Source organism: Nerophis lumbriciformis, linkage group LG06, assembly GCF_033978685.3.
Source record: "Nerophis lumbriciformis linkage group LG06, RoL_Nlum_v2.1, whole genome shotgun sequence".
NCBI lineage: Eukaryota > Metazoa > Chordata > Actinopteri > Syngnathiformes > Syngnathidae > Nerophis > Nerophis lumbriciformis.
The window spans coordinates 22,724,505-22,751,613 of NC_084553.2; the positions used below are offsets into that span (position 1 = coordinate 22,724,505).

At 39.6% G+C, this 27,109-nt stretch overlaps 1 protein-coding gene across 1 annotated transcript in view; it reads right to left on the minus strand.

Annotated features, from left to right (window-relative positions):
* fbn1 (fibrillin 1) overlaps positions 1 to 27,109 on the minus strand; it is a 92,956-nt gene that overhangs the window by 23,050 nt on the left and 42,797 nt on the right. The window contains exons 14-50 of the mRNA XM_061963904.1: positions 26,169 to 26,294; positions 25,597 to 25,719; positions 23,422 to 23,544; positions 22,397 to 22,549; positions 22,040 to 22,093; positions 21,531 to 21,656; positions 21,318 to 21,443; positions 21,105 to 21,224; positions 19,894 to 20,031; positions 19,769 to 19,819; positions 19,557 to 19,682; positions 19,238 to 19,465; positions 19,030 to 19,155; positions 18,095 to 18,223; positions 17,372 to 17,497; positions 16,323 to 16,448; positions 16,080 to 16,202; positions 15,029 to 15,154; positions 14,547 to 14,672; positions 11,584 to 11,706; positions 11,224 to 11,346; positions 10,996 to 11,121; positions 10,031 to 10,153; positions 9,780 to 9,902; positions 9,503 to 9,670; positions 8,834 to 8,902; positions 8,621 to 8,746; positions 7,066 to 7,188; positions 6,740 to 6,898; positions 6,588 to 6,659; positions 6,383 to 6,508; positions 6,179 to 6,304; positions 5,837 to 5,962; positions 5,616 to 5,732; positions 5,404 to 5,529; positions 5,193 to 5,312; positions 3,001 to 3,126 (exon numbers count right to left, since the gene is read on the minus strand). Coding sequence (XP_061819888.1) covers positions 3,001 to 3,126; positions 5,193 to 5,312; positions 5,404 to 5,529; positions 5,616 to 5,732; positions 5,837 to 5,962; positions 6,179 to 6,304; positions 6,383 to 6,508; positions 6,588 to 6,659; positions 6,740 to 6,898; positions 7,066 to 7,188; positions 8,621 to 8,746; positions 8,834 to 8,902; positions 9,503 to 9,670; positions 9,780 to 9,902; positions 10,031 to 10,153; positions 10,996 to 11,121; positions 11,224 to 11,346; positions 11,584 to 11,706; positions 14,547 to 14,672; positions 15,029 to 15,154; positions 16,080 to 16,202; positions 16,323 to 16,448; positions 17,372 to 17,497; positions 18,095 to 18,223; positions 19,030 to 19,155; positions 19,238 to 19,465; positions 19,557 to 19,682; positions 19,769 to 19,819; positions 19,894 to 20,031; positions 21,105 to 21,224; positions 21,318 to 21,443; positions 21,531 to 21,656; positions 22,040 to 22,093; positions 22,397 to 22,549; positions 23,422 to 23,544; positions 25,597 to 25,719; positions 26,169 to 26,294 — 4,578 coding nt within the window. The remainder of the gene's footprint in view (positions 1 to 3,000; positions 3,127 to 5,192; positions 5,313 to 5,403; positions 5,530 to 5,615; positions 5,733 to 5,836; positions 5,963 to 6,178; positions 6,305 to 6,382; positions 6,509 to 6,587; positions 6,660 to 6,739; positions 6,899 to 7,065; positions 7,189 to 8,620; positions 8,747 to 8,833; positions 8,903 to 9,502; positions 9,671 to 9,779; positions 9,903 to 10,030; positions 10,154 to 10,995; positions 11,122 to 11,223; positions 11,347 to 11,583; positions 11,707 to 14,546; positions 14,673 to 15,028; positions 15,155 to 16,079; positions 16,203 to 16,322; positions 16,449 to 17,371; positions 17,498 to 18,094; positions 18,224 to 19,029; positions 19,156 to 19,237; positions 19,466 to 19,556; positions 19,683 to 19,768; positions 19,820 to 19,893; positions 20,032 to 21,104; positions 21,225 to 21,317; positions 21,444 to 21,530; positions 21,657 to 22,039; positions 22,094 to 22,396; positions 22,550 to 23,421; positions 23,545 to 25,596; positions 25,720 to 26,168; positions 26,295 to 27,109) is intronic.

Consider the following 27,109-nt stretch of genomic DNA (forward strand, 5'->3'; position numbering starts at 1 on the left):
AATACTGTATTAAGGGCCTGATTTACTAAAGGTTTGCATGTACTAAAACACATGCAAACTTGAGAGCACACGCAAAGCTGATCTAAAAATATGTGTGCAAGGTGGACTAAAGTGAGCAGAATAAAGAGTGCAATACATTTTGCGTCTCTGTCTTCATTAATCCATCCATCCATCCATTTTCTACCGCTTATTCCCCTTGGAGTCGCGGGGGGCGCTGGAGCCTATCTCAGCTACAATCGGGCGGAAGGCGGGGTACACCCTGGACAAGTCGCCACCCCATCGCAGGGCCAACACAGATAGACAGACAACATTCACACTCACATCCACACACTAGGGCCAATTTTTAGTGTTGCCAATCAACCTATCCCCAGGTGCATGTCTTTGGAGGTGGGAGGAAGCCGGAGTACCCGGAGGGAACCCACGCAGTCACGGGGAGAACATGGAAACTCCACACAGAAAGATCCCGAGCCCGGGATTGAACCCAAGACTACTCAGGACCTTCGTATTGTGAGGCAGATGCACTAACCCCTCTACCACCGTGCTGCCCGTCTTCATTAATATGCAAAGTAAATGCTGATCATCAAAACGTTCACAATACTGGGAGGAGAAAATGCAAGTAGAAAATGCAAATATATTATACAGCACACACAATGTGATTTATCAACACTCTTCACTGGGGCACTATTTTGCATTTGATTTAGCATGTTTGAAAAGGATGTGAATACTGACACAGTTGCACACACGGCTGCAAAGACACAAGTTTGACAGAGTCCTCCGTCCTATGTTTATGTTTCAACATATTTGGACAGTCAGAAATCAAAAATATTAGACGCATTAAATATTCAACAACATCCTTTTATAATTTCATAACTGCTAGATGACTTAAGGTGTTAATTAAAACAAATTCAATTGATGCGTTTTGGTTTCATTTAATATATTTTAATAATGTTGTTTTTTTTACATATAATAAATATTAATATATATCCTATATATGTATATATGATAAAAACTCAGCATAAATGTCGGCAACTTCCATTCCTTACTTGACGGCGGTTTTCCAAAATATTGTTATTATATTATAATATATTTCACGCAAGTATCTACTGATAACCCTAAATAATCAGCAAATATCATTCACATTGTTCATTATTCAAATTTGAAGCTGGCCTTTTCATCTTAGCTTTGACTTTTGGTGACATTTTGGTGGTCATAATATCGTGACTGAATAAACCTACATTTGACTGATATACTCCAGTTTTCTAAAATGATTTTCGCTAACCAAATATACATTACTATTTTTGTAACAAAGTCGCAAAAATGTAGTAGCACGGCATGAAGTTGTCAGGTAGCTCTGTAAATCAGGCAGTGACAAGAAGCTAACTAGCTAGTCAGCAAAAGTTGTGGTTGCAGCTCCCTCTCACAAAAACGCTGCCCTCAAGTGTTGTGGCACATAATTGATTGTGACGCCTCATTCCATTTAGGTTCAAGTGTAACATGGACTTTATCTACTATAACTTGTGCATCTGCTCTGTAAACAAATACAGTTCTTCCCCGCCTTTGGCTAAATGGAGTCAAGGTGAGCGAATGTGCCAGAGATAAATCAGAGTTTCAAAACTGTGTTTCATTATTACAATCTCCTGTTTGGGAAAACTTAATTCTCCTTCCCTGTTAAATATGTAAAATGTGGATAAGATGCAAGCAGTGTGCTGGTATTGTCCAGTACAAATAAAGAAGGGGGATCCAAGCTGGAACTACTAGTGCTGCATTTCAAATGATAATATGCCTTTTAAATCGATATTGCAAAATGTTAAATGTATTGATCCATAATCAATCAAATCACTTATTTTACCCAGTCCTACTTCTGAATTTTTGGAGAGAATACTGGATGTGCTTTTTGTCAGTTGCTTGAAAGTTTCTTATTCACTCCAAGCTTTCTTTTTGCCGCTCGATTACTGTTTTACCTTGTGCATTTTGTACTCTGGATTTGCATTTCCTTCTGGCAGGCATTTTGTTTTTGTTCAGCCTTTCCTCAGTAATAGTATATGTCAGCCAGTATGAATTTAAATGTAAAAATATGTTAAATTATGTATATTTTTATACATAAGTCACACCTGACTATAAGTTGCAGGACCAGCCAAACCATTAAAAAATGTGTGATTTTTAGTCCAGATAATACGGTACATATCGAACAGGGAATGTTGTATCGTTTCACCTTTACTGTGTTTTAACTTAATATTAGGTGTGCCTAATGAGGTGTCTAGTCCATGTACATCAACACAAGGGTCAAAGACAAGATTAATATATGATAATGTGGAATGTAAATTTATGAACAGATCAGGAGATGGAATAAAAGGAGTCACCCTTGACCACAGTTTCACCTCTCCAACAAACATCATGAAGATCTCGGTTGTATCTTTTTAATACAACTTCGAGACAAGTTAATTGTAATTGATGGCTTTTGACAAAACTGATAGATGTGTTTCTTTTCATTGCCATGGTATGTAAAACAAGCTATCAGTTTTCTACATTCTTTGCATGCCAATCATCATTTTGTAAAAAAGCAGGTCTAAAACAAGTGTGGAAGGATTTGTCCTCGATTTCATTTATTGCCCATGTTTCTCACCCTCCACCCAGATGCTCTAATTCACTCCCCACCCACCCTTCAGTCAAGCACTTTTGACGCTGGGGAGAGGGGCGAAACGCAAACGTTAATCCACATCTTCTGAATCAATGATGTCATCACTTGAGAGTTTGAGAGGGAACTCCCTAACAGTGGACTCACCAAGCTCCCACCCAACCCCAAAACACGCACATGTAGCACATAAACACACATACACAAGTGAGGAGATGGAAAAGTGATCAGTTCAGAGTCACCCTAGCAGCCACAGAGCTAGCAGGGAGACTTGAGTGCTTTCTTGGCACAGGAGGATGAAAATACACAGATACATTCATGACTTGCACCTCATCTATAAGATAGTCTTGTTTCCCTCACACACTCACCTAAACATCTGCGTCCAGTGGAAGACAGCTGGAAGCCCTCAGGACATAAGCAGGTGAAGCTTCCCTCGGTGTTGGAACAGGTTCCAAACGTACAAATCTCAGGCGACTGCGAGCACTCGTCAATATCTGGCACATAAAGAAACAAAATCATGATTTATAGAAAAAAAAAAGTCCCCAATGGGACCCTTTTCTTGATCTGCATTCAAGGTGAAGAGGATGGAGTCAAATCAGTGAAATCAATAAATCCCAGTTTATTAAAATTTGACTTGTGAACACAACATATAACCTCGCTGTCATGTGTTCAGCCATCACAATGACCAGCTGCTACTCTTACTGATGTTGAGAATTTAGTGGTGTTCCTCCCTGATTCCAGGAACAGAGCCTTTGACAGGAATGTGTTGAAGTCTGCCGAATATCTCTTCATCAGCACCACTACATAAACAATCCAGGCATTCTAGTTTGGGCCCACTCCCACATGTGAGAAGGCGGAGAGAAATGAGACATGGATGAGGAGCAGCAGAGGCAGCGCTCTATTCTCATCTTGTAAGAGCCTGTTCTCACTAACATAAGGAGGCAGACAACTGACATACTGTATAGTATGTGCGAATAAAAGTGCATTTATTTTTTTATTAATACATTTTATCATGACAAAATGATAAATATTTTAAAATTATGGTAAAATGTATGCATTTAGTAAACTATAGTGTACACTCAAAGTCCGATACAACACGGTCGTTGGGGTCCATAAAATACAGATTGCGTTATTCCTGAGATCACGTTTAGAAATCCTTATTTTTTATCCTTTTCTTTTTTCGAAAGAATACAATAAAATTATCCCCAAACCAGATGTAACGTGAATGGTGGATTGGGCTCCCACGTCACAGAATGGGGTGGCCACTATTTACAGTATGTTTGTACATCACTGGGTCGATAGTTTATTTTCATATAGTAACCTTTTAATTTAGTAATTTCCAGTTTCTTCCGACAAAGAAAACAAATTGTTCAAGCTGTTTTTCGGTCAATTTTGTGTGCTTCTAAATATTTTATAGCCTTCTTTAGCCCTTCTCCAACACATTTTGCAGACTTATCGAATTTACAAAGCAGCATACAAACAACGAATGAGCCGGATTACAGATTAAACTCATCAGTCCTACATCCTCGTCTTTCGGCAACCACACCCTAATGTAAACGGGTGAAAATCCGGGCTCCATGGCACAATCGTATTTTATAGAATATCGCATTATATTGGGCACCGTTATATTAAACTTTGAGTGTACTCTGCAACACATCAGTAGACTATTGGCATGTCTATGAATTGTGCTCAGCACTTTTTTCCCACCTTTGCCAAGGCAATAGGCTCTACTTTTGACTTGCATTTCAACTTATCAGTAAAGCTCAAATTTACCTATGAATTAAACTATTGAACTTTGTAGAGGGTCATGGAATGGTTCAACAATAAAACTTGACTTGATTCTTGGCCAATATGTTTAAATTATCATTAGAGGGACAAGCGGTAGAACATGGATGGATGAATGGATGGATGTTTACTCAGATCCAGTGAAGACGAAAGCCACATCTTCTTCTCCTTTAGTTGTTTGGCAGTGGTTGTTCAACTATCACTGTAATGTGTATTACCTCTACAGACAGGGCAGGAGCAGAGCATTACTGACTGCAACTACTCAGCCAGTCATGTTTTTTTTTACATTATGTTGAGGAGAGAATCAACCATCTGGCATTATATCTGTGGGCAGTAGTAGTCAGGAAGTAGAGCAGATTGTCCAGAAGTACTGGCAGTTTGAATGCTGCTTCCTCCATCCCAGTTACTTCTGTTGTGCCCTTGGGCAAGACACCTCAACACCTATGCTTCCAGAGCTGCCCACACTGGTGTATTAATATGAATGAAGGCTTGGTGGTGGTCAAAAAGGGCGGTGGCGTGAATTGGCAGCCACGTTTCCATCAGTCGCCCTGCGATGAGGTGGCAACTTGTCCAGGGTGTACCCTGCCTTCCGCCCGAATGCAGCTGAAATAGGCTCCAGCTCCCCTCGCAACCCCGAGAGGGACAAGCGGTAGAAAATGGATGGATGGGTGGATGGGTTTTCATCAGTCTACCCTTGGTAGCTTACCAATGACAATATTGCGAGACTTCAGTTCAAATATAAAACTGTGCCGTTTATAGTTTAGCCTGATATTACCTTCACAGGTTTCCTCATGGAGATAATATCCAGGCGGGCAGATGCATCTGTATGAGCCATCCAGATTGAGACAAGTCCCAGCTCCGCATGTGCCAGGGTTTACTGCACATTCATTTATATCTGAGAAATAAGAAAGGTGCTGTATGAGTGGCATAGTGTAAAATAAAACATATAGTAAAAATATAACAATCGAGGCTTTTCCGTTTCTTACCTGCACACATTCGGCCATCTTGCGTAAGTTCATAGCCGTCGTTGCACACGCAGAAGAAGTTGCCCAGGGTGTTCACACACTGTCCATTACGACAAAGACCCCTCTGGATCGAACACTCATCAACGTCTGATCACATTGCAAACACAGTTGCAAATTAGCACAAAATTCATGCCTTAATTCTCGTGCTCTTTTCAATCCAAACATGCACCCACCTATACAGTCACTATTGTGTGAATTTTGGAAGCCTGGGTAGCAGAGACAGTTGTACGAGCCCACGGTGTTCTTACAGGTCCCATTCCCACAGGGTTGTCGCTCACACTCGTCCACATCTGAAAACAGTCATTTAAACAGACATCTGAAAACAGTCATTTAAACAGCATACCACTTTCTAACTGAGAAAAACAGAAGCGAAAGGGCACCAGAACAATCTTACCAACACACATTGACTGGTCCCGGGTGGTTTTAAATCCATTTGGACAGATACAGCGATAGCTCCCAAGTGTATCAATGCATTGGCCAGGATTGCAAACACCGGCATTCTCCTGACATTCATTACGGTCTGAGAGACAAACATAAACAATTATGTTATTGATTTTTTAAAATAGATGAGTGGAAATAATTCTTGAACAAAATGCTGTTACACACCATAATAGTTAATTATTCAAACATTTTTGTATGTAATAATGTAGCATGGTAACATTGTCTTACCAGTAGGGGCCATCAGAATTGAAAGTGTTTCTATGTGACTAACGAAATAACTTGAAGGATAGTGTACCTAGACATTGTCCCGACTGAGGACTGAGGCGATATCCGGTTTTACACTCGCAGCGGTAGCTTCCTGGCATGTTCAAGCAGGCTGCATTTTGCTGGCACAGAGGCCCATTCTGACACTCGTCAATATCTGACAACAGAAGGAGAGGCGTTTGAAGGCAGTCAGCCTCGAAAAAGATTTAGAAGATAAATTCAATCAAAGTTTTACCTTCACAAATCAGTAGCTTGTCGTTATAGATGAAACCGATGGGGCACTCACATCTGAAGCTACCAATCATATTGATGCACACTCCATTCTCACATACGCCTGGGATTTCCCTGCATTCGTCAATATCTAGCACATAAAGCAAGACATTAAATGTACACAAACAAATAACTAACATGTTTTTTTAAATCATTAGAATCACTGTTACCAATGACTCGTCCGGTAGTGATGTCAATATAATATCCTTGTCTCTCGCTGCCGCACAGGACAGCAAACTCATCTAAAAGGACATACAATTTAGTTTAAATCAATGTTATGGTGCATAAGTATATCGTTGTGTGTGTGTGTATGGGACATTACCGCTGCTGGGAAGAGGACACTGTTCACAGGGTTTGTGCCACGCCCGACCCACGTTGTAGGAGCAGCAGCACATCTTTTTAGTCATGTTGAAAGTCAGCTCTCCGTCACATGTCCTGTTGTCCGAATAAAAGTTCCTGTAGCAGTAGCTCTTCCTCATATCTTTAAAGGCCAAATTTAATGGGATTATTTTAGAATGCAGGAGTACCGACATAACAACTTACAACCATGTCTGTGATTTATATGGTGTCCAACAAAAATATATACAGTTGAACTTGTTAATGGGATATTTCATATCAAATTATAATTGTGAGTAAATGCAGGTATACCCATGCAGTTGTTGCCTCCATTGACTTGCATGTAGTCCACTGGGCAGATGCAGGTGTAGTTTCCAATGGTATTGTAGCACTGGCCCGGCCCACAAATACCAGGGTGCTCACATTCATTGATATCTGTGCACAAAAAGATCATTTGATTGACATTATTATGTTCTTTGAAAAAATATGTGATCAAGTTTAAATTTAATGGCACCATAATTTCAAGCACGTATAACATTACAATCTTAAAGCCTACAGGAATATTAATAGAACATTTAAAACAATGAACAGATGTTTGCTCTACTTTCTAAAGATGTTAAAATTTATTCCACAGCTATACCACATCTGTCTTCCATTTTTTAGACAGTTGACCCAGCTGAGCAAAAACATTAAATATGCAAATTAAATATGCACACTGTATTTTACGGAATAAAAACATGTATGAGAGGTCCGGGAGAATGCTTTTGGATTTGTAAAAAACACTTGTGGTTCTTGAGTGAGCTGAGTGAAATCTGATCATTTACGAGTCAGCAAGGGCAGGGGCTGTACAAATGTATTTATTTTAATTTTTTCCTTTTAGTCCTGTCCAACTACTTAGGCAAATCATATTGTTGATGTAGATGCCCATATTTGCTGTGCAGATTTACTTTACATAAATGGGATATTTCTCTTGTTGCCTTATTTGTATTTGACTTTATTAAATGGATTTATATTAGATTACAATTTTGAATAAAACATGTATGATTGCCACACAACTCTTATAAGATAGGAACATCTCTTTTTAACAGTCCATTTCATGTCCACACCCGAACTTTAAAATGAAGAATGCATTCAGAATGTTTTTATTGCTATTTTATGTTGATACTGTAGGGAGCCAAGTGAGTCCTTACAGGTTGTGTGGTTTGGTTGCTTTTACTAGAAACATTTAGAACAAAACATAAGCGACAAAGTAGTTGACTTCAGTGAAATTCTGAAATAAGTCATTCAGTGTTTGAGCACTATTATATTGGTTCTGGTTCTTGTTGGCATTGCCTACCGTCTTGTCAGTGGATTTATTTTCAAATTCAGTGAGTTGCAGTGTCGCCCATAGTTGCCAACCTTGAGACCTTCGAATTCGGGAGATTGAGGGGGGGTTGAAGTGGGCGGAGTGTGGGGGGGGCACGCCCTTAACATTGCTATCCGGGTGAAAATCGGGGGAAATTCGGGAGAATGGTTGCCCCGGGAGATTTTCGGAAGGGGCACTGAAATTCGGGAGTTTCCCGGAAAAATCGTGAGGGTTGGCAAGTATGGTGTCGCCTCCAAGACCAATGTACTTGGCCGCCAAGAAGGAAGGACTCTGAATAAGTAAAACCCACTGCACAAGTGTTTCATTACTGGTGTCTGCCTGTCGCGTTCAATACAGTAAAATGTTGTAAAATGTAAAAGATTGTATGTAAAAATGTGTGTATTGTATGTCCTTGCTTGTACAAACGTTTGGAAGGCCCAGCTCAGTTCTTGCCAATGAAACCTAACTGGACAAGATGAAAGAGATGTCTCAGTGTATGTTTGTGTTCAGTTCATTCAATACCTTCGCAGACTCTGGTTTCTGGGTTGAGAGCGAAACCCCTTGGACATTGACACTGAAAACTGCCAAATGTGTTGATGCACTCTCCACCTTGGCACAAGCCTGGTAATTCCTGACACTCATTGATGTCTGTTAATTGGAGAGAGAAAAAATCACAATGAGGATGGGATTTCAGCGCCAATTTATCCAAGCTGAAAAGATACTCTGGTGTCCGACCTTCCAAGATGACAGTGATGGGGTTCGGTCGAAAGCCTTCTCCACCAGGACACAGGGTCTTATACTCGGCTGTTGGGCACAAAAAAACATCAACATTGACAAACTGTAATGAAGCTTAGTTTGGTGCAGCTTTGTTAGACAATAAAGATACTTTTGTTTGCCAGGGCCTCCTCTGTGGGGCAGACCACATTCCCTGCAAGGGTTGAAACCATCTGCTGACAATTTTCACACAAGTTGCACAAAGTGCTCTCATTTCTAACAGTAACATCAAGTACGACAAACACGCACACTCACAAACAGGTCATTACAGGAGGAGGTACCCTGAAGCCTCTTGGCAGAGTACTATAACACAACGTCAAAACAGGCCTGAAATTCAGTTGGGACCCTTCACATTTCTATTGACAGTAGTAACGACAAAAAAACACTAAGTAAATATAGGGGGCAGGGTTCTAATTAGGAAATTGGATTGTTTCCTCCTGTGACCAATCATACAAAATTGCGAAATGTCACTTGCGGAACAGTGACTGCCCATAGACACAATTTAGCTTGTTCATCGATGGTGACATCCTCTCTGTGGCAAACCACACATAACGTCATAATATTCCTAACTTTAGTCTTCAACTGTAAATTTCCGCAGTATTTCCTGAGGGAAAAAAATACTTGACTCACTAGAGTTGACAGATGGGCATGATTCACACGGATTTCCCCAAGCATGGCCCAGAGAACAGCAACAAGACGCCTTAGAGACACCAACTCCAATCTCATTGGAGCAGTCCAAGTCCGTGGATGAATCTCCTCGGTAGCGCACGTCCAAGTAGCAGCTTCCAGAGCGAGTGTCTGTTTGCATAAATAAAAGGCAAAGGCATGTTTATTGTATCTTATCTCCACTTCAGTATAACAGAATATAGATATCAGAATCTACAAAAAAAAACCTGTTGTGTCTCACCTACACATCCCACTCGAGTGGGATTGAGTTCGAAGTCTGGTGGGCAGTTACAATGGTAGCTTCCGGGGATGTTAACGCAAATCCCATTAATGCAAATGGTAGGGTCTGCGCATTCATTGATATCTGAAAAATAAAGACCAACAAGTTTAAAGAAGTGTAATTTTAATACATGAGTACAATAGAAAGTATTAGTTTTTTACAATAATGCTTTATTTGGAAAGCATAATTAAACTAAAAGGCGGTCATCAAACCTGTGCAGTTGCCCCCACTCCTGTCCAGCTCATAACCAATGTTACATTCACATCTGAAAAGACCTGGAATATTTCGGCAACGTCCGTTGACACAGATGTCAGCGAAGGTACATTCGTCTATGTCTGCAAAATAGACAGGTAGATGAAGAATGAGAACATTGAAGAGTACAATGGGAAAAAGAGTGCGGCCCGGTGATGAGGGAATATTGGATCATGGACTTATGAGATAAAAATTGAAGGCCTCGCTCACATCAACATTTTGAGAACAAAGAAAAATTCTAACCAGTCTACAGACACACGCGCATTAAGTACATAACAGGAAAAGCTAACAAGGATTTCCGACCATAACAATCTTGTCCTGACAAAAGAATAAATTGGTTATTTCAGGATGTCTGACACAGCTGAACAATCTGCGCCTTCAATTAGATTTGTGAGATGCATCATTGCTTGCGATATGAACCACAGTGATCCGCTCCCTGTTGGCATTGAGTACAAGTCCCTACTGTTAGTTTAAGTATAAGCAACTGTTTATTTTGTGTTTTTCAGTCAATCCACAATCTATCAAGATGAAACACAGTGTCTTCCTTTCCCCTGACATTATATGAATGACAGCTTTCACAAAAAGGTTTTTGAAATGTGGGATTTAACAATCTCAGACTGAATATGTCTTAAGAATACTTTGCCACTCTTTTGCCAAACCAATTATTATGTTATTGTTATTGTGTTCAATTATTTTGTTGTTCTTTTAGCGTTGTCCCTGCAACTAAATGTAATGAATCTATCCTGCATGACTTCTCAGGTCCTCTTCCATTATCTCACGAGTTCCATTGGAAGACGGTTTTGATGGATGTCTTCTTCAAGCAGAAAAACAAGTGACCATTCAACATGTTCAAATCGGTAAACATAGTGTATGATTCACGGGTCTGTTGCCAGGATCATCAGGACAAACATTTGCAATGTCTTACCCTCACAAGCCTTGCCATCAGCGGTGGGGATGAAGCCCATGTCACATTCACAGCGGTACCCGCCAGGCATGTTCAGACAGTGGCCACTCTCACACAAGTTACCGTTGTCTGCACACTCATCGCTGTCTGCAATTTACGGCACAACAAATAACACAGTCTCAGAACTCAGCAATTTGGTGCAGTAATAATACATTTTAAGTAAGTCAGGTCGCTGGTTGCATGTGTGACCTGAGCAGTAGAATCCGTCCCCAGAAAAGCCTTCCTTGCATGCACAGCGATAAGAGCCCATGGTGTTGAGACATTCAGCGTTGTTGTTGCACATATGCGTCCCATTGGAGCACTCGTCCAGGTCTTAGAGTGAAAACATTTAAACAGAATGTGATATTAAGTGTACAGGGAAGAGACTGGTAATCCAAAGGCTGTATTTAATCTGTAAATTGTACTAGCATTTATTTTTTCTTTAAAAAAAAGCTTGTTTACAGTTTCTCTTCTGCATGTCAGCCGTTCATCAAGAAAAGTAGTGATTATAATGGTTAGATTTGCAGAATCAATATTTTGTAAACCATAAATGAACAACGTGTGGGTCACCTGTGCATTTAAAGCCATTTCCAATCCACCCCGGAGCACAGTGGCATTTGAAGCTGCCTGCTGTGTTGGTGCACGATGCATGTCTGTCACAGTTATGTGCTCCAATTTCACACTCGTTGATATCTGTTTAAAAGAGGAGAAATAAAAGTGACGCTGGCATCTTGGTGTGATCATTTAGAATGTATGTTTCATGCCAGCATGTGTTTACACTGAAGAGATGAGTGCATTTTACTTATGTTAAAGCAGCAGCAGGAAACAGAACAACCACGTGTTGGCCTATTGCCTTCATCTAAGAAAAGATGAGTTTCAATTATGCAATTTAAGAGAGATGCAGAAATAGTTTTCCACCCTGGTAGGTCACTACAGTGAGGAAATCACATGAATGGGTTAGGCTTCATTTTTACGGCGGCTGCTTCTCCTGACGCAATACTGGCCAGGAATTAAACCCCTACTTACTGCCATTAAAGACAAAGTGTGTACCATTACACCATCAGTGATAAGATTCAGAACAATAGCCTCAAATCTGAGCAAGTCTCCTTTAAACGTGTACCTTATCCAATTTTGGACAATTCTTAAAAGTTACATGAAGATCTGCCCGTAACTTTTTGAGCTATCTTTAGCAGAATGAAAGAAACACTCAGTCATCCACTGTCCTGGCACACTGCAAATGATTTGCCACTCGCCAAGATTTTTACATTTTATTTCTAGAAATTGCCCTAGTTTTAAGAGCTATTTACTTATTTTTAGTCATTGACTTTACATCATAATCTTAATTTTAGCATGAATAATTAAATGTTGTCTATTGTAGTTTAAAAATGTAACAATTTAGAAAATAACAATTAAAATTAAAATATTTTAAAATGTTTCCTGCTTATAAAGTCTTTATGCAAGATTATGCAACATCCCGAGGATGCTTAATTTAAGAATTGCAAGTTGAATAATGCTTGTTTTCATAAAATACTTATTTATGGCTTAAAAGTCCTGCTAATTTCTAGTTATAGAAATGTTAATACAGAATGTCTTATCAAGTAAAATTAACTAGCTGCATGGAAAGATAATTTCACTACTTTTTAATTTTTTTTCCAAAAATCTGTTCTTTTTATCTGATATTTTGTCAACTCTTTTTTGCAGTGAGAGGTTAATATCCAATGTGCATGTGTGTGTATATACAGTAATACAGCACATGAATGGTAGCCATACTCTGAACACGCTTAATGATTGTATCGTGAGACAAACTTTTTTTGAGGCCAGTAATTCAAAACATTGTCAACTAAAGATCAGCTCCCTGAGGTTTACAGTCTACCGAAGGAGAGGGTATGGCTTATTTACAATATATTTGATGATGGGGTTAATATGAGGGCTGGGAACAAATCTCTCTGGATCACAGAAATAAATAAATATAATTTTTCTAAAAGCTTTGATGCTAGACAGCACATTAAACAAACTCATTTTTATGTGGAAATATAAAAGATAAACAAGGCTCCAACATTCAAGAAGTGTGTCAACATCCACAGCTGGTGTCATGGATGAGGTTTCACTTAACAGGGCAAATGTTTGACAGATGATGGATAAACAAATAAAGGAAAAATCTGCAATGTGTTTTGTGCCAGCTTGACTTCCTGTCGACAAGTCATAATGTTTGCTATTATGGCCGCCATCCTCACAACATGGCACTGCGGTAACACCTGAGGCGGAAAAGTCAGCCTGTTTTACACATCATCTTCATTTTCTTTTAAACAGCTGTAACATCACCCGACTTGCAAACCACAAAAGGGAATCTCTGCCCATGCAAACTTTCCAATCAGTTACCCAAAACAGCTAAATACAAAAAATGGGCCAACACACAAACCCTTTCCTGAGGTTATTTGTGTTATGGAGTACAACTGACATATCGACCAGGCAGCAGCGTCATCAACAACTAAACCAGATGTCAATAACTCGCAAACATGCCAGATTTATGATAGAATGCTAAGTGGGGACACGTGAGTCACGGAAGGAGAAGACGGCTACATGACCAAACCTTTTTATCAAGGTACAGTTCTGGTGAGGCCTAAAAAAAATTATGTGAATATGATGAGGATGGTGTATTGGTACAGAACCCAATACTTGTACGGACAATGCACAACTCATAACTCAGAGCTGACAAGAATACTGTTTGAATGGGAAGCCGCATGAATGTGCCTTATGCAAATGGATACACAGTGGATGCCTGTGTGGGTATCGTAACCAATTAGAAAAGCACTCAGACAGCACAGACTTCCAAATTCCAAAACTGTGAATCACAAGTGTCTGCTTCCCTGCTACAAGGTCCATACTGTAGTGAACATTTTAAAATGATTCTGGTGCGCAAGTGGGTGTATCGTTAGTTTAATCACACATCAGACAGACCCTGTTTATTTGTGTCTGAAGGTAGACGCGCTGCTGCTGCTGACTGTGCGTCTGACTCATTTTAGCAAGATAAGCCCAGAAAGGATCCCAATCCAAGCTGTCGACGAATCCTCTGCAGCAGTCCTCTAAGACCTATTGTAAATCAGACTTCATTCAGACTAGATGAACTCTATCAGGCCATGTGAACTTCGTATTTATGTGTTCTGGAGCCATTTTAGGGGATTACATCATGCAAAGTTCTTCCAACCATCACGTAATGTTTAACGCACCCTACTTAAAAAGCAGCGCAGGAATAAACAAAGGTGCAATGTGATAAATGCGTGCGATAACTGCATTTGAAAGCAAATAGTGCCCTCACTGCTTCTGTTGCGACTGCTGTTATGTATCTACAATATGTGCATGTGTTTTTGGATAATAGTGAGTAATGCTGGAGATACTTCCGGTTAGCCAGACTTTATCCTTGCATTCTTTATTAAACCTGCTATTAGCCAAAGCCACAAACACGCTTCTCATTTGCAACCTGTTTTTTTACCCGTGTTACACCAACAGTGTGTGTATGCATGTGCTTTCATCACCTGTACAGCCTGTGGTTCCTTTGCGTACCGAGTATCCCAGCTCACAGTGACAGATGAAGGATCCCTTAGTGTTCTCACAGTTCCCACTCAGACAGATGTTGGGGTTTAGCTCACACTCGTCCACATCTTGAGAGAAAGCAAAGGGAAAGAGTGAAACAAGCATGGGCTTGATTTTAATGAGAAGAACAATGGGCACTTTTGAAGAACCGTTCAGAAGCGCTCGCATCATTGTTGTGAGGGATTTGTTTTGTTTCTCAGTGGAACCAGATATCTAAATGTCACGCATTCCTCTCCACCACAATGTTCACTTTAGTATCATCAACAACAACATTACTCACTGCTCCCTTACCACTCTGAGTCATAAAGTCTTATTCTCATGACACATCTTTTGGATGACTTTAAAAGACCATAATCCCCCCTAAAAAGTATTAAGTGTTAATCTGCTGTTTTTTGTTTTTTTTAAATAAAATGATATCAGTTACCCAGGCAGGTTTTCATGTCCTCAGATGACATAAAGCCATCGAAGCAAAGACACTGGTACGTCCCCGGAGTGTTGGTACACTGGCCTCCATCACAGATATCTGGGCTCTCCTCACACTCATCAATATCTGGAATAAAACAGACAAAAAATAGAGTCGGTAAAGAGTACATTTGCAGTTACTGTTACTCTAACAGTTTTAATCTTGTATGCACAGAGAGCAACAGCTCCTTGGCGGCTCAATTTGACATGTCAAATTGTTTTTAACTACAACTCTACTACAACGATATACAATGTTTTTTCAAATATTCATGATTCAGTATTCGCAACACCGCAAATTCGCAAAAAAACTATTGTTTGTATTCTTAGAGATTAACGCGGAGCAGCGGTTGTTGCGCTAGCCTGATGACCAGGCAAAAAGCAATTCCAAATGTTCTATCGAAAACCTTTGAATATTATTAGTGGTTTTACATTTTACAATTCAAAATGTGTTTAATAAACATATGAGGTATATTTAAGGCTTAACCTGGATTGTGCTTCTATGCATTTAGCTTGTTCGCTTACTAATTGAAGAGGGATAGGTATGACTGACTCTAATTTTCATAACTACAACAGTCACTCTTATTGAAAACCCAAAACTGGAATCAACGTTACGCAACCAGGAGGGTTTGGTGGGGAAGGAGCAAGCCGGCGTAGTATACGGTGGCACTTCACAGCATCGTAGAGTTATTAAGAGTGTTAAAACAGTCATTTTTATGGGCGTCTTAATTACTCGCGTTTATTCGTTATTCATTGGTGGTCTTGAATCACAACCATTAAATCTGATGAAAAAATATTTTTTTTTAAAAAGTCATAAAAAAGTGATATACACCCATAATGTAAGCCTTTATTGTAAACATTTTAATAAGCGTACCACAATGTGGTAAATATACGATCGTACACCAACACATGTCAAAAATGGTTTGGCTGAATACTCAACCTCCTTATGTACAATGGACTGTATGTCAGCTGTATACGATGATCAAGCGCAAGAGGAAAGCTACAAAACAAATTACCTGTGCAGCTTCTCTGGTCCGGCATCAGAGCGTACCCAGCGTGGCAGCTACACTCGTAACTGCCCTCTGAGTTGGTGCAAAATGTTTCACAGCCTCCATTTTCAATGGTGCACTCATCAATGTCTGTAAAAAAAACACCAAAAATCAACATGTGACATACTGCTAGCATGGATTTCCTTATTCATCTAATTACAATATTGTGCAAAGCTGTACATGTGTACAATGATATGCAAAGGTACCCACCCACACAGTCCAGCCTGTCCTCAGTAGATTTGTAGCCAGTGTCGCAGACACACTGGTAGCGTCCGATCATATTGACACACTGGCCATGTCTGCACAGCTTATCACTCAGTTCACATTCATTAATGTCTGTGGGAAAAAAATGACATTTCACTCAAGGAAAATAGGTAAATACTGAAGCGACAAGTCAAAGTTATGCATTGTAGTCAACTGTACAGGTATGATGACAATAAAAGGAACTGGACCCACTATGGATAAACATAATGTAATAATACTGTATTATTCTTCTGTATTATTCAATTATTCACAGTTTGCTCAAACCATGACAAACAAATATTAGACTGAAAAGTCATGAAAGACCACTAGATATGTTATCATTTTGTCAACACATCATTAATTAAGCCCAAAACACTGAGCATTTTAGCATTACATATTAAGTGACACATGGGCATTCCATTTGTTAAGATATTTTCGTTTGGGTGAAGTTACTATCAAACATTTCTGGTTATTATTATTTGTTTTTGACAAAACATTTTCAGTTGATGACCTAATGTCCAAAATAGGAACATTCATGTGAGTAGAATAACTGGGTTTTTGGAGTCTGCACTTTACTTAAAAAAGTTTAAAATGTAGAAATGTAATCGTGTATATGAAAAAAAGCATTACTCGAAAATGTATTTTTAAACAAAGAAAACAACTAAACTTCTGTACATTATGTGCATCTCTAAATTTACTATTTAATGTTAAGGTATGTGGTTCATATTGGCCCATGCATTTATAAAAAAAATTAATTTAACTGTACAACTTGCACATGCAAACACTTAAATGTCCATTGAGTTAAAAAAACATTGAGGCAGAAGGACAAAAAGGAACTGACATTTCACACTAGTCTCTACTCATTGACTAAATACCCCACTCATCATCTATATAAACGTTTTATTCTCAGAGCTAAAGAGGGTATTTACCTTTGACAAAGAGTGGGTGTAAGAGGGAAACGTTTGGAGTGGTTCATCCAACTCTATACTGAACCTCAACCCTTTTTTGTAACTCACCTAGACAAGCTGAGCCATCAGGAGCGATCTCATGTCCCTCGGGACAAACACACTGGAAGCTGCCTTCATTGTTGACACATTCACCTCCCCGGCACAGCAAAGGGTTACGCTCACACTCGTCGATGTCTGATAGAGGAAGAATTAAAAAATGGAGGATCATGCAAATCAAAGTTGACTGGATGTGACCTTAGCTACCAGGAATGACTTAGTAAAATAAAGTAATTCAATAAAGTAGGAAAAATTCATTACATTTGGCTTTCTGTTTTTTACCCAACCTTTTTTGTTATTATGTATTATGTAGTCCTGGGTTAATATCCTCAGCCAACACAAGCCCTAAAACTCACAATGTTGTGAGGTCGTTTACAAATTTTAACCAGGTTGGACAAATGTAATTTAAAACAGAAATAGAGCAATGAGTAAATTCTTAGATGGTGGCACACTGACACTTTTAGTTGATGGTGAGTCCAGTTTAATGGCAGTTCAAGTATGTAAAAAGGCCAATTACCTTTATGGTGCCATGAAAACAGTACAGAAGAGTACAGAACTGCATTCAAAGCTTAAAGCCTGAACAGTTGAGTAACTTTGCTTAAAAGTAAGAGAACATTTTCTCTAATGCCCAAATCATTCAACTGTATGAGTGCAGGGAAAATAATTTAACCTCCACAGCCACAGATTGCAACGTATATCGCATTCTCTGTATGTGAAGGAGGATTTATCACTCACCCATGCAATTTTTCATCATCATGAAGCCACTCTCGTATCCTTCAAAGCACTCGCACTCAAAATCTCCTGCAGTGTTGATACAACGGCCTGGTCCGCACAAGTCTGGAGAAATGCGGCACTCATCGATGTCTGTAAAGAAGTAAAACACCATTTGCCAGGGTTCAAAGTGTTTATACAAAATAACTACGAATACATGAATTGAATATACCAAAATCCTAAATGTGAGTGCCATGCTGTTATTACTAACTAAAAATGATACATTAAACACGCTCGTCAGATTGTCCAACAACAACAAGACCATACCAACCACCAGACTTCTTTAAACACAAAGAGCTGAATTTGGGCAACATCATTTCAATAATTTTACAGTAATTATTGCTGGCAAACATTAAATGTAACATTATTGTCAGTCTATGGAGTATCACAATGAGCTTACTTCCCACACTTTATGTCGCCTGGTTCCAAACCTCAGGGTCTACAAACTTGATTCTTTTGGTATTAGGACATAGCTCAGCAGTCAAAAATGATTATCCCGCTTGGTGCTACACTGAAATCAACATTGTTGTTGTTTTTCCCCTCTCTCTAATGTGCTTGGTAAGGAAAGTTAAACCAACGTCTCAGCTGAGATCAATAAGATATGGTAAGGTAAGATAAACTAAGCCAATGCATTTGATAAGCCACACTGTTTGGAAGGTAAGCTTGAGTAAACAAATGTAAACAAAAGCTCATATAATGAAAGGTAAGCTAATGTGTTAAATTGAAGTAAGCCAGGTAAGGTCCCAAATGAAATAAGTTTAGAAATGAAATAAGTATTTCAAACAAATGGCATTGTTCTGTTGAAATCAACACTGACTGTTGATTGCTCATGTGTACTGATTATATTGATTATTGTTCGTGAAGTAAAACAAATCAATTCACACTTGATTGTTACTCACCGGTGCAATTTCTTTCATCAGAATCCAGTGCGTAGCCATTATCGCAACGACAACGGAAGCTTCCGATGGTGTTCCGACACCTCCCATTTGAGCAGAGTGTGTTTATCATCCTACATTCATTTATATCTGAGAGGGGTCAAGGGACAAAGATGGGTGAGAGACAGGGGAGACCCCCATGTATGTCCGCTACTGTGGATGGCCCTAATACCTTTGAGGTAGGGTCTTCCATTGATGAAGTCACCCCGGTGAGAAAAGCCTGGTCCACGAGGACATAGCTGGGCATATTCCGGGGTCCCTTTCTCCGGACATTCGTCACACTCTGGGCCCCAGGCCACACCCACTGAGCAACAACAAGCATCCACGCGGTGTTTCCCTGAGATCACCGCTCCACAGCGCTCATCCTCATGTGTTAAGTAGCAGTGCTCTGTGCGCAAGTCTGGAAGTAACAAAAAATAGAAAACAATTTCACTTTTGCATGGGTCGACTCGCAAAAAAACATTATGCACAAAACAAAATTGTGTACTCACCGATGCAGGTTCTGCCATTCATATCAACTGTCATCCCAGGGGGGCACTGGCAAAAAAACGAGCCATGTGTGTTGACACACTTGCCATTGGTACAAACTCCAGGAAACACTTGACACTCATCCACATCTGAGAGTCAGCAGTAGAAAAGACAGCTTTATCAGGTTGTAAGGTTCCCATTATGTTAATATCCACGTTGAATCAAAGCACCTTACCTTCACACACATTTCCTCTGGCTCTAGCAAGACCCTTACCACAGATGGGATCTGACAGTAAATGACACACAAATTATGTTTAAGAGGATTTTCTGAAAAGAGCGTTTAGCATGTAGACAGCTTACCTTTTTCACACTTGGCACAAGGACTGTTCCAGGCCACTCCTAGTGTGGCACAGCAGTGAGACTTGAGCGTAGCCCCATTGATGTTGACTTCACAGTGATCATTTATGAACTTCAGCCAGCAAGTGCTCTTAGTCGTCTCTAATTCAGCAGAGACAAACATTCAAATTGTCCCTTAACATTTAGCCAAGCAGAATAGCTAAACATGTAGCAATTTGAGTTTTGGCCATTACATAATTAACACATTGTTGAGGTGTTTCAGAATAGTGGGCAAATTTAATTCAGAGGAGTCTGATCCGACTATCAACCTCACAGTCGAATCGTCAAACAATAACCCCCACGGAGGGAGGCAAGTTGAGTAGTTGAGGCCCCCCCACGTACAAGGAATGTGTTGGAAGGTTGTTCTAATGTGAGGGATGTGTCGCCGTCAGACACAGACCTCACCGTCGGATTGGAGAAACACCCATAGCTTTGATCAGATCGAGAAGGCCTCCCTCACTGCTCCCTTCTGGCAACAGCCATGATCCATTCCCAGGTTCGCCTGCCGAAACCCTGTTACGAATTTTATTTCCCAGATAGTCAAGTTTGATTGTCTTCTCGGCGCTACGCCAAAGCCGAAGCCGAGTTTAACGGAGTGTTTAAAAAATGTTCTTTGCGGTGGAAAAATGTTTTTGTTTTCTTCAATGAAAGACTGTATTTCTTTTAAATGTTTTGTTTAATTGGGAGCGTCAGATTGCATTCATGTGAAGTTACTGGCACATAGTGACTACTGTATAGTACCACATATCACAAAAAATAACGACGCCATGGATTTTGCGTCGAAGATGAGCAAAATCTACAGTAACGAATCAGATTTGACAATGACAATCTTTAGTCAAAGATAGTCCAAACACACTGTAATGCATAAAACTGATGTGTAATAGCTGATGAACTAACCTCTTTAAGGGCAGTATTTGGCATTGGAAGCAAACAGCAGCCAGTTTAAATCGTTCAATGAAATGAAAATCTGTATAGGTTAATGTAGAGGTGTTTGTTAATAATTTAGCTGCCAGAGTGTTGTTTTTTTATTTTGCTTTTGGGGAAGATTTAAAATCAAAACCAAATGAAATTGAACAGCATTGGTTCCTTGGTTGATGAATACAATTTGTTAGTGAAACAATATGTATTTATTGGTAGGACATTTCAAGAATGGTAATTTATGAAATTATACTTACCGATACACTCAAGTCCAGAGCTGTCCAGTGAACTGCCAGTTGAACACGAGCACACGAATGACCCTTGGCTGTTCATGCAGTCTCCGTTGACACAAGGACTTGACTCACACTCATCCACATCTGTGACAAAGGACATGATCGGTTTTATATTATTAACACATGGTAGTCATCACAGTATTTATTGCATTTGCTAAAAGTGAATACATCACAGACCTTTGCAGACATCTGTCTGCGGATTAAAGGTGAATCCTTTGGGACACTGACAGGTGAAACTTCCTGGTGTGTTCCTACACAGTCCTTTATCGCACAATTGCCTATTTATCAGACATTCGTCAATATCTGAAGGGAAACACATTTATCAGGATTTTGCTTATGTTTCATATCTATGTACCGTGTTCCGAGTGGACAGAATGCATTGTCACTTACCAATGCAGTTTTTGCCTGTCAGATCTACCTCAAAGCCTTCGTTGCAGGTACATTTATATGTCCTCAGCATGTTCTCACACACGCCATTCTGGCAGAGGTCCGGATCAAGGGCGCACTCATTAATGTCTAAGAAGACAAACAATAGGCTGTTGCATCTCAATGTAGAAACATCATCCAGAAAACTGATTGATGGTGTTTTTCTAGGACATTATAATGTCACATGACACATTAGAAACAGCACTTCCTTGAGACATTGGGTGGATTTTATTTGTCACGACAGGCGTATCAAGCCTTGATTAATGGGTAAAAATGTCTTTAGGGAGTTCACAGTAACTCTCCTCTTTGACCATCATATTTTACACTGACATGGTTGAGACAACCTGAAAGACTGAGAAACATTCACACACTTTCTCTGACCGTGGTTGTCCCTTTTGGGAGGCATTATAAATAATTTGTACAGTCTTGTCGTATCGCAATAATAGAGAATAAGCACACTGTTGCATGCATACCTCTTCCATCTCCGGTTGTGCCGATGTCATTTGGACACAAAGCCTGGAACTCAGCTGCAACATAACACAGTTTGGCCATTAATAAAAATACATTAAAATAATGTTTTCAAATTTAAGACATTTTAAAGCATTTATTCCCAAGTTACTAGCCACTTATATGTTTTTGCCTTGATGGTATAATAAAATGTGGTGCAGTGTTGGCTTCTTCTGCACAGAAACTTTAATTGGTGGTGCTTGGTCATTTCTCTGACTAATGTGTCAAAGTAGGCTAAGCGTTTGAGCCATCCCAGGTCGTGTAGGTGTGTTTTGAATTAAGAGGGCGGGAGGTGGCTCCATATGGGATTTGAAAGTGCTTACCAGAGTTTTGTGGTGGGCAGGGTTGGCAGGGTTCCCCATAGGCGTACTGAGTGCTGGAACAGCAGCACTCGGATTTGGTCACAGCTCCAAATAAAGGCCGAACACACTGGCCTCGCTTGTAACCACCATAGCACGAGCTGCGCATGTGTGTGTCTGTGTCATATGAACATACCAAGCAGACTGAGTGTGTAAGAGATGACACAGAGGAGGAAACAAGAGGGAGTAAACAACAACAGTGGGAAAACATGCGGTTGTTCCCTCTTAATAATATTCAGGGGATTGAAGCATTCTCCTGAGCTGAAATCATCCCGGTGAGAGCTCAGCATGACCAAACAACACTTCACTTTTAAGACAATACACTCCGAAATGTCAGAATGTGGGAAATTATGTCTGCAAAGCTTTTAATCATAATAACCACATGATTGTCGATAAATACTAATCAGTATTAATTAATCATAATGCAAACCATTTACTTTCGCAATGCTGAATTATTACTTTTGTATGATACTTTACACAATTGTTTGAATTAAATTTCTCTGTAAATGTCAAAACAAACAGAGCTTTTTGCAGTGTAAAAAATGTAGGATTATGTTTCATGTGGTTGTCACAGCTTTAAAACAAATGAAAATACAGTGTAAAGTTTAATGATGTTTTTTTTCCCCAACCGCCTGTTAAATACAGCTAAAAGCAAAGGCAAATGTATTCTTTACTGCTGACTTTAAATGTAAATAGGATGAAGCATAGCAGATAACTTCATCTACCTGTGACCATAATGAGGATAAACTGTGTAGGAAATGGATAGATGGAAGAATTTTCATCTGATTAACACCACAGGTTATAATGCTCAAATGTATTCGCTTTAGCATTCTATAGCTTGTGTAAAATAACAGGATCAAAACAAATGGTTAAAGTTATGATAATCTTCCCATTTGTGATGATGAAAGTAAGCAATTATTTTGCAATGCTGTTTGCATTGAGCACAATAATACTCACTGAATGTACAATATGACAAAAAAGTTCCTTACCAACACAGACACGTCCATCAAGGCCCACCGCCATTCCCGCCATGCATTCACATCGGAAAGATCCTTCTGTGTTGACACAGTGTCCGTTCATACACATACCTGGAGTCTCACACTCATCAATGTCTGGGGGAAGACAAACCATAGGGATTTTTTTGCCACATCGCTGACAACTGTTTTCCATCAGAGCAACATTAAAATATTTGTGTTAATCCACTTTATTTCAACGCGTGCAATCATAATTGGCAAATAAACAGATTCTCAGCGAGTAAAAATGTTCTGCTGAATCAATTTGCAGTGTATATACTTTGGGTATTACTTGACTGAAAGTTGAAGTGAAAGCTGTGGCACGGTTTCAATTCCATGAACTCTCATCATGGTCTTGAACATATCACATTGATGATCATGATAAACGATAATGCTGCAAGCATGCAGATGGTTTTCAGTTTTTGGAGGGCGACTCCTGGGACCCTTCTGACTCACGTTTCATTAATGACCACATACGTCAGCACACACCCAATGACTTAACTAGGTCAACATCTCAATACCAAAGGCCAAGTGGAACAACATGACTGTAACTCAGCTTTAAAGGAATTTGTTAACAATTCTTTATTTTATTGTGGTTAAGAGGAAACTGGCTTCACAAATGATAATTGCACTTCCTTTTTAAAGAGTTGTCATTTTTGGCACCTTTCCATTGAGGTACTAACCACAGTGGCACAGTACCAATTGGGGTGGGCTGCAGTCCTTTGAATGGCCAGGAAGAACTGTCACTTCTTGTGACAATGGGAATTGAATGGGAAGAGCATAAAACACATATTTTCCTACTTCCTACTACTGAAGCTGAATATACGGAAGATGAACTGCTGCTTATAGAAGTGAGCACGAAGAGACAGTGAAGTTTTGGAGCGAACAAAAGCCAGGAGAGTGAGGTCTGCGTCACTTTGACGCTGCAAATGTGAAACTTGGAACCAAGCTATGCGGACATAAAAGGAGTGCTTGCCCAAAATAAACTGGAAACGTCCCCGGCCAACTGAACCAAACGAGCTACTGTCCATCGAGTGAGCCACTTTAATATCAATCATGATTCACGCAGCACGCCATGTTTGTTAGTACAACTACAGTACATACGCTGTCTGGCCAGCTCAGTTGTGTACAAACAAAAAATGAAATGTGGACTAATACTTTACAGATACTGTAATATGATTGTTCATGTTTTTCAGTCAGTAAAGATTGGTGTCCTATCGCATTATGTTGTGAATTACAAACTCAAATGCGTTTCGCATGCTTATCTCTCGCCGTAGCTAGCTCACGGCTAATATGGTAGCACGCTGATGTGTTATTACACAAAAAAATAAAGTTTGTCAGTGTTTGCTCTGACAATAACAATGTCGCTACAGTTTGGTTATTATACAGGTTACGGAACATAAATCAAGTATTATTGGCGGTTTATGAATGCATTTTTAAAGTGATTTAGAGGCAGAATGGATTGCTTCCATTAGCTGCATTGCTAGCTACCTAGAACGAGATGATTGTTACAAGTTAAAATGCAAAAAAAACCCAACAACCTTTTGTCTTCTTGTCTCTCATAAGGATTGTGAACGATAGGCAAAATTCCCAAAAAAGTGCAGTTGCCCTTTAACTGAAACTAAACAGCCTTTTTTATTCAACCGAAATGCAATGTTCTCTTATTGCAATAATTATTTGTTTTGCTTCAAAAAGTACAGTAGCATAATTTAACTCTATTTGAATTCTTGAATGTATGCTACAGTAAGTCCACTAATAGGTTAGAAGAAAACTGAACGGTTAATGTCCCAGTGATTGACAGGCGAAACAGCTTGTTTCCATCCTTTGTTAATTTTATAACAAGTTCCTTTCCCTGTGCATGAGCATGTTTATGAAGGGCTGGCTGCTGGTGAACGTCAGTCCACAGCAGGCGGGCCCCAATGATCCACATGCCCAGCTGCGATCTTGCCAGGATGCTTAGGGATTTTTTGCAAGGCTTTTTAGGGGATTTCTTTGCCCTCAGGACTCCCATAACAGAAATACCATCATACTGGGGATGTGGCCACCCTCCAAGTAAACTGAAATAGAGCCATCTATTCACGACACATGCAATCACAACAGTGAAGTGAAGATGAATATGCATAGATGACAGTAGAAGGATTACCAACTCACCTACACACATGCGGCCACTAGTGTCAAGTAGGTAGCCGGGTTTACAGATGCATTTGAAGCTACCATCATCATTGATGCACAGTCCATTGAGACACATGTTTCGGATCAGACACTCATCCTGGTCTGAGAACAATCACAAATATGTTAAGGAGAGGTTCACAATTATTTTGTAATTATTATTTTGCAGTTATAAAATGAATCATGGAAACACCGTAAAGTAATATTAAGGAATTTTTTTCATCGAAGTCGAAGTCAAAATGAATGGAAACAAGTAGGTGACTGCAATATAAGAACTACTGAGAGAGGAATTATTTGGAAAAAGATTGGTACTGACATTAAATATAAACATTTTGTAGTTAATGAGCTGAGACATTCAAAACTCCAGCCTGACTAGTTGCTCATTATAGCACTGAATGATCTTTAAACACCATGTCTTTAAAAAAAAATTGCTCCTTTAAGCAGGGAATTGAAAGAGCAGCAAAGTCCATTAGATATGACTATACTGACTTCGATGTAAAAAACAGAACATTTCCAAACTGTTCTACTTCATAGATGCCAATGTGCTGACTGACCTTGACAGTTTTTGCCATCAGTTGTGATCTCAAAGCCAGCATTACAGACACAGTGGAAGCTTCCCTCAGTGTTCACACAGCGACCATTGTTGCAGATTCGTCCATTAGCGACACACTCGTCCAGGTCTAAAAAACAGAACAGCGATTACATACTGTATGTTCTAAGGCAATGATATTCAACTGAGTTGTTTTGGGGGCCACATTACCAATATTAAATGTATTTTATATACTCCGGAAAACCAGCGTCCTCTATGTGGACATTTGATTTATGTATATTTACTTGTCAGAGTTAGAGCAGCACTCTGCTGCTTTGAAGGACTTACGGTACTGCAAAAAGCTGGTCAAGGTACAACTCTATGACAGCACTCTAGAGTTTTTTAAGAAACTGCTGAAAAAATGTCATTAGACCCTTTTTCACTGCAGGAACTTTTTCAGGAACTTCCCCAAAGGTGCCCCTTTGTTTCCACCAAAAACTACGCGGGTAGATTTAGTTCTTTAAGAACCTTTTTGAGGTCCTCCTAGCTCGGTGGGATTTTTCCAAGCGACCAGGAACCTTTTTGGGGGCGGGCTGTGCTGGCGAACGCTGATTGTTTGGTCCGCATTCACACTGGAATCCGGACACATTTTTTGGGAATGTGAACAACTACATAAAAAGATCAGATTTGACAAAAAAAATGTGAATTGGACATCCTAAACTGCAGTGCTGTGAACGCACTGAACGTAACCTTAATGCTGCTGCAGTCTGGCTCGACCTTGCGAAGGTAACAGTGAAAACGTGGACTAGATTTTCAGTATAATAATGCTGGCTGATGGATAATGGATTGGATTGGATAATAAGCGCCGACAAATGGTCTTTAAATTATTTATAATCATAGTGAATACAGGTTATATTATTATTTATTTAAGTTCATATTCCTGCATATTTATAATAAATGTTTCCG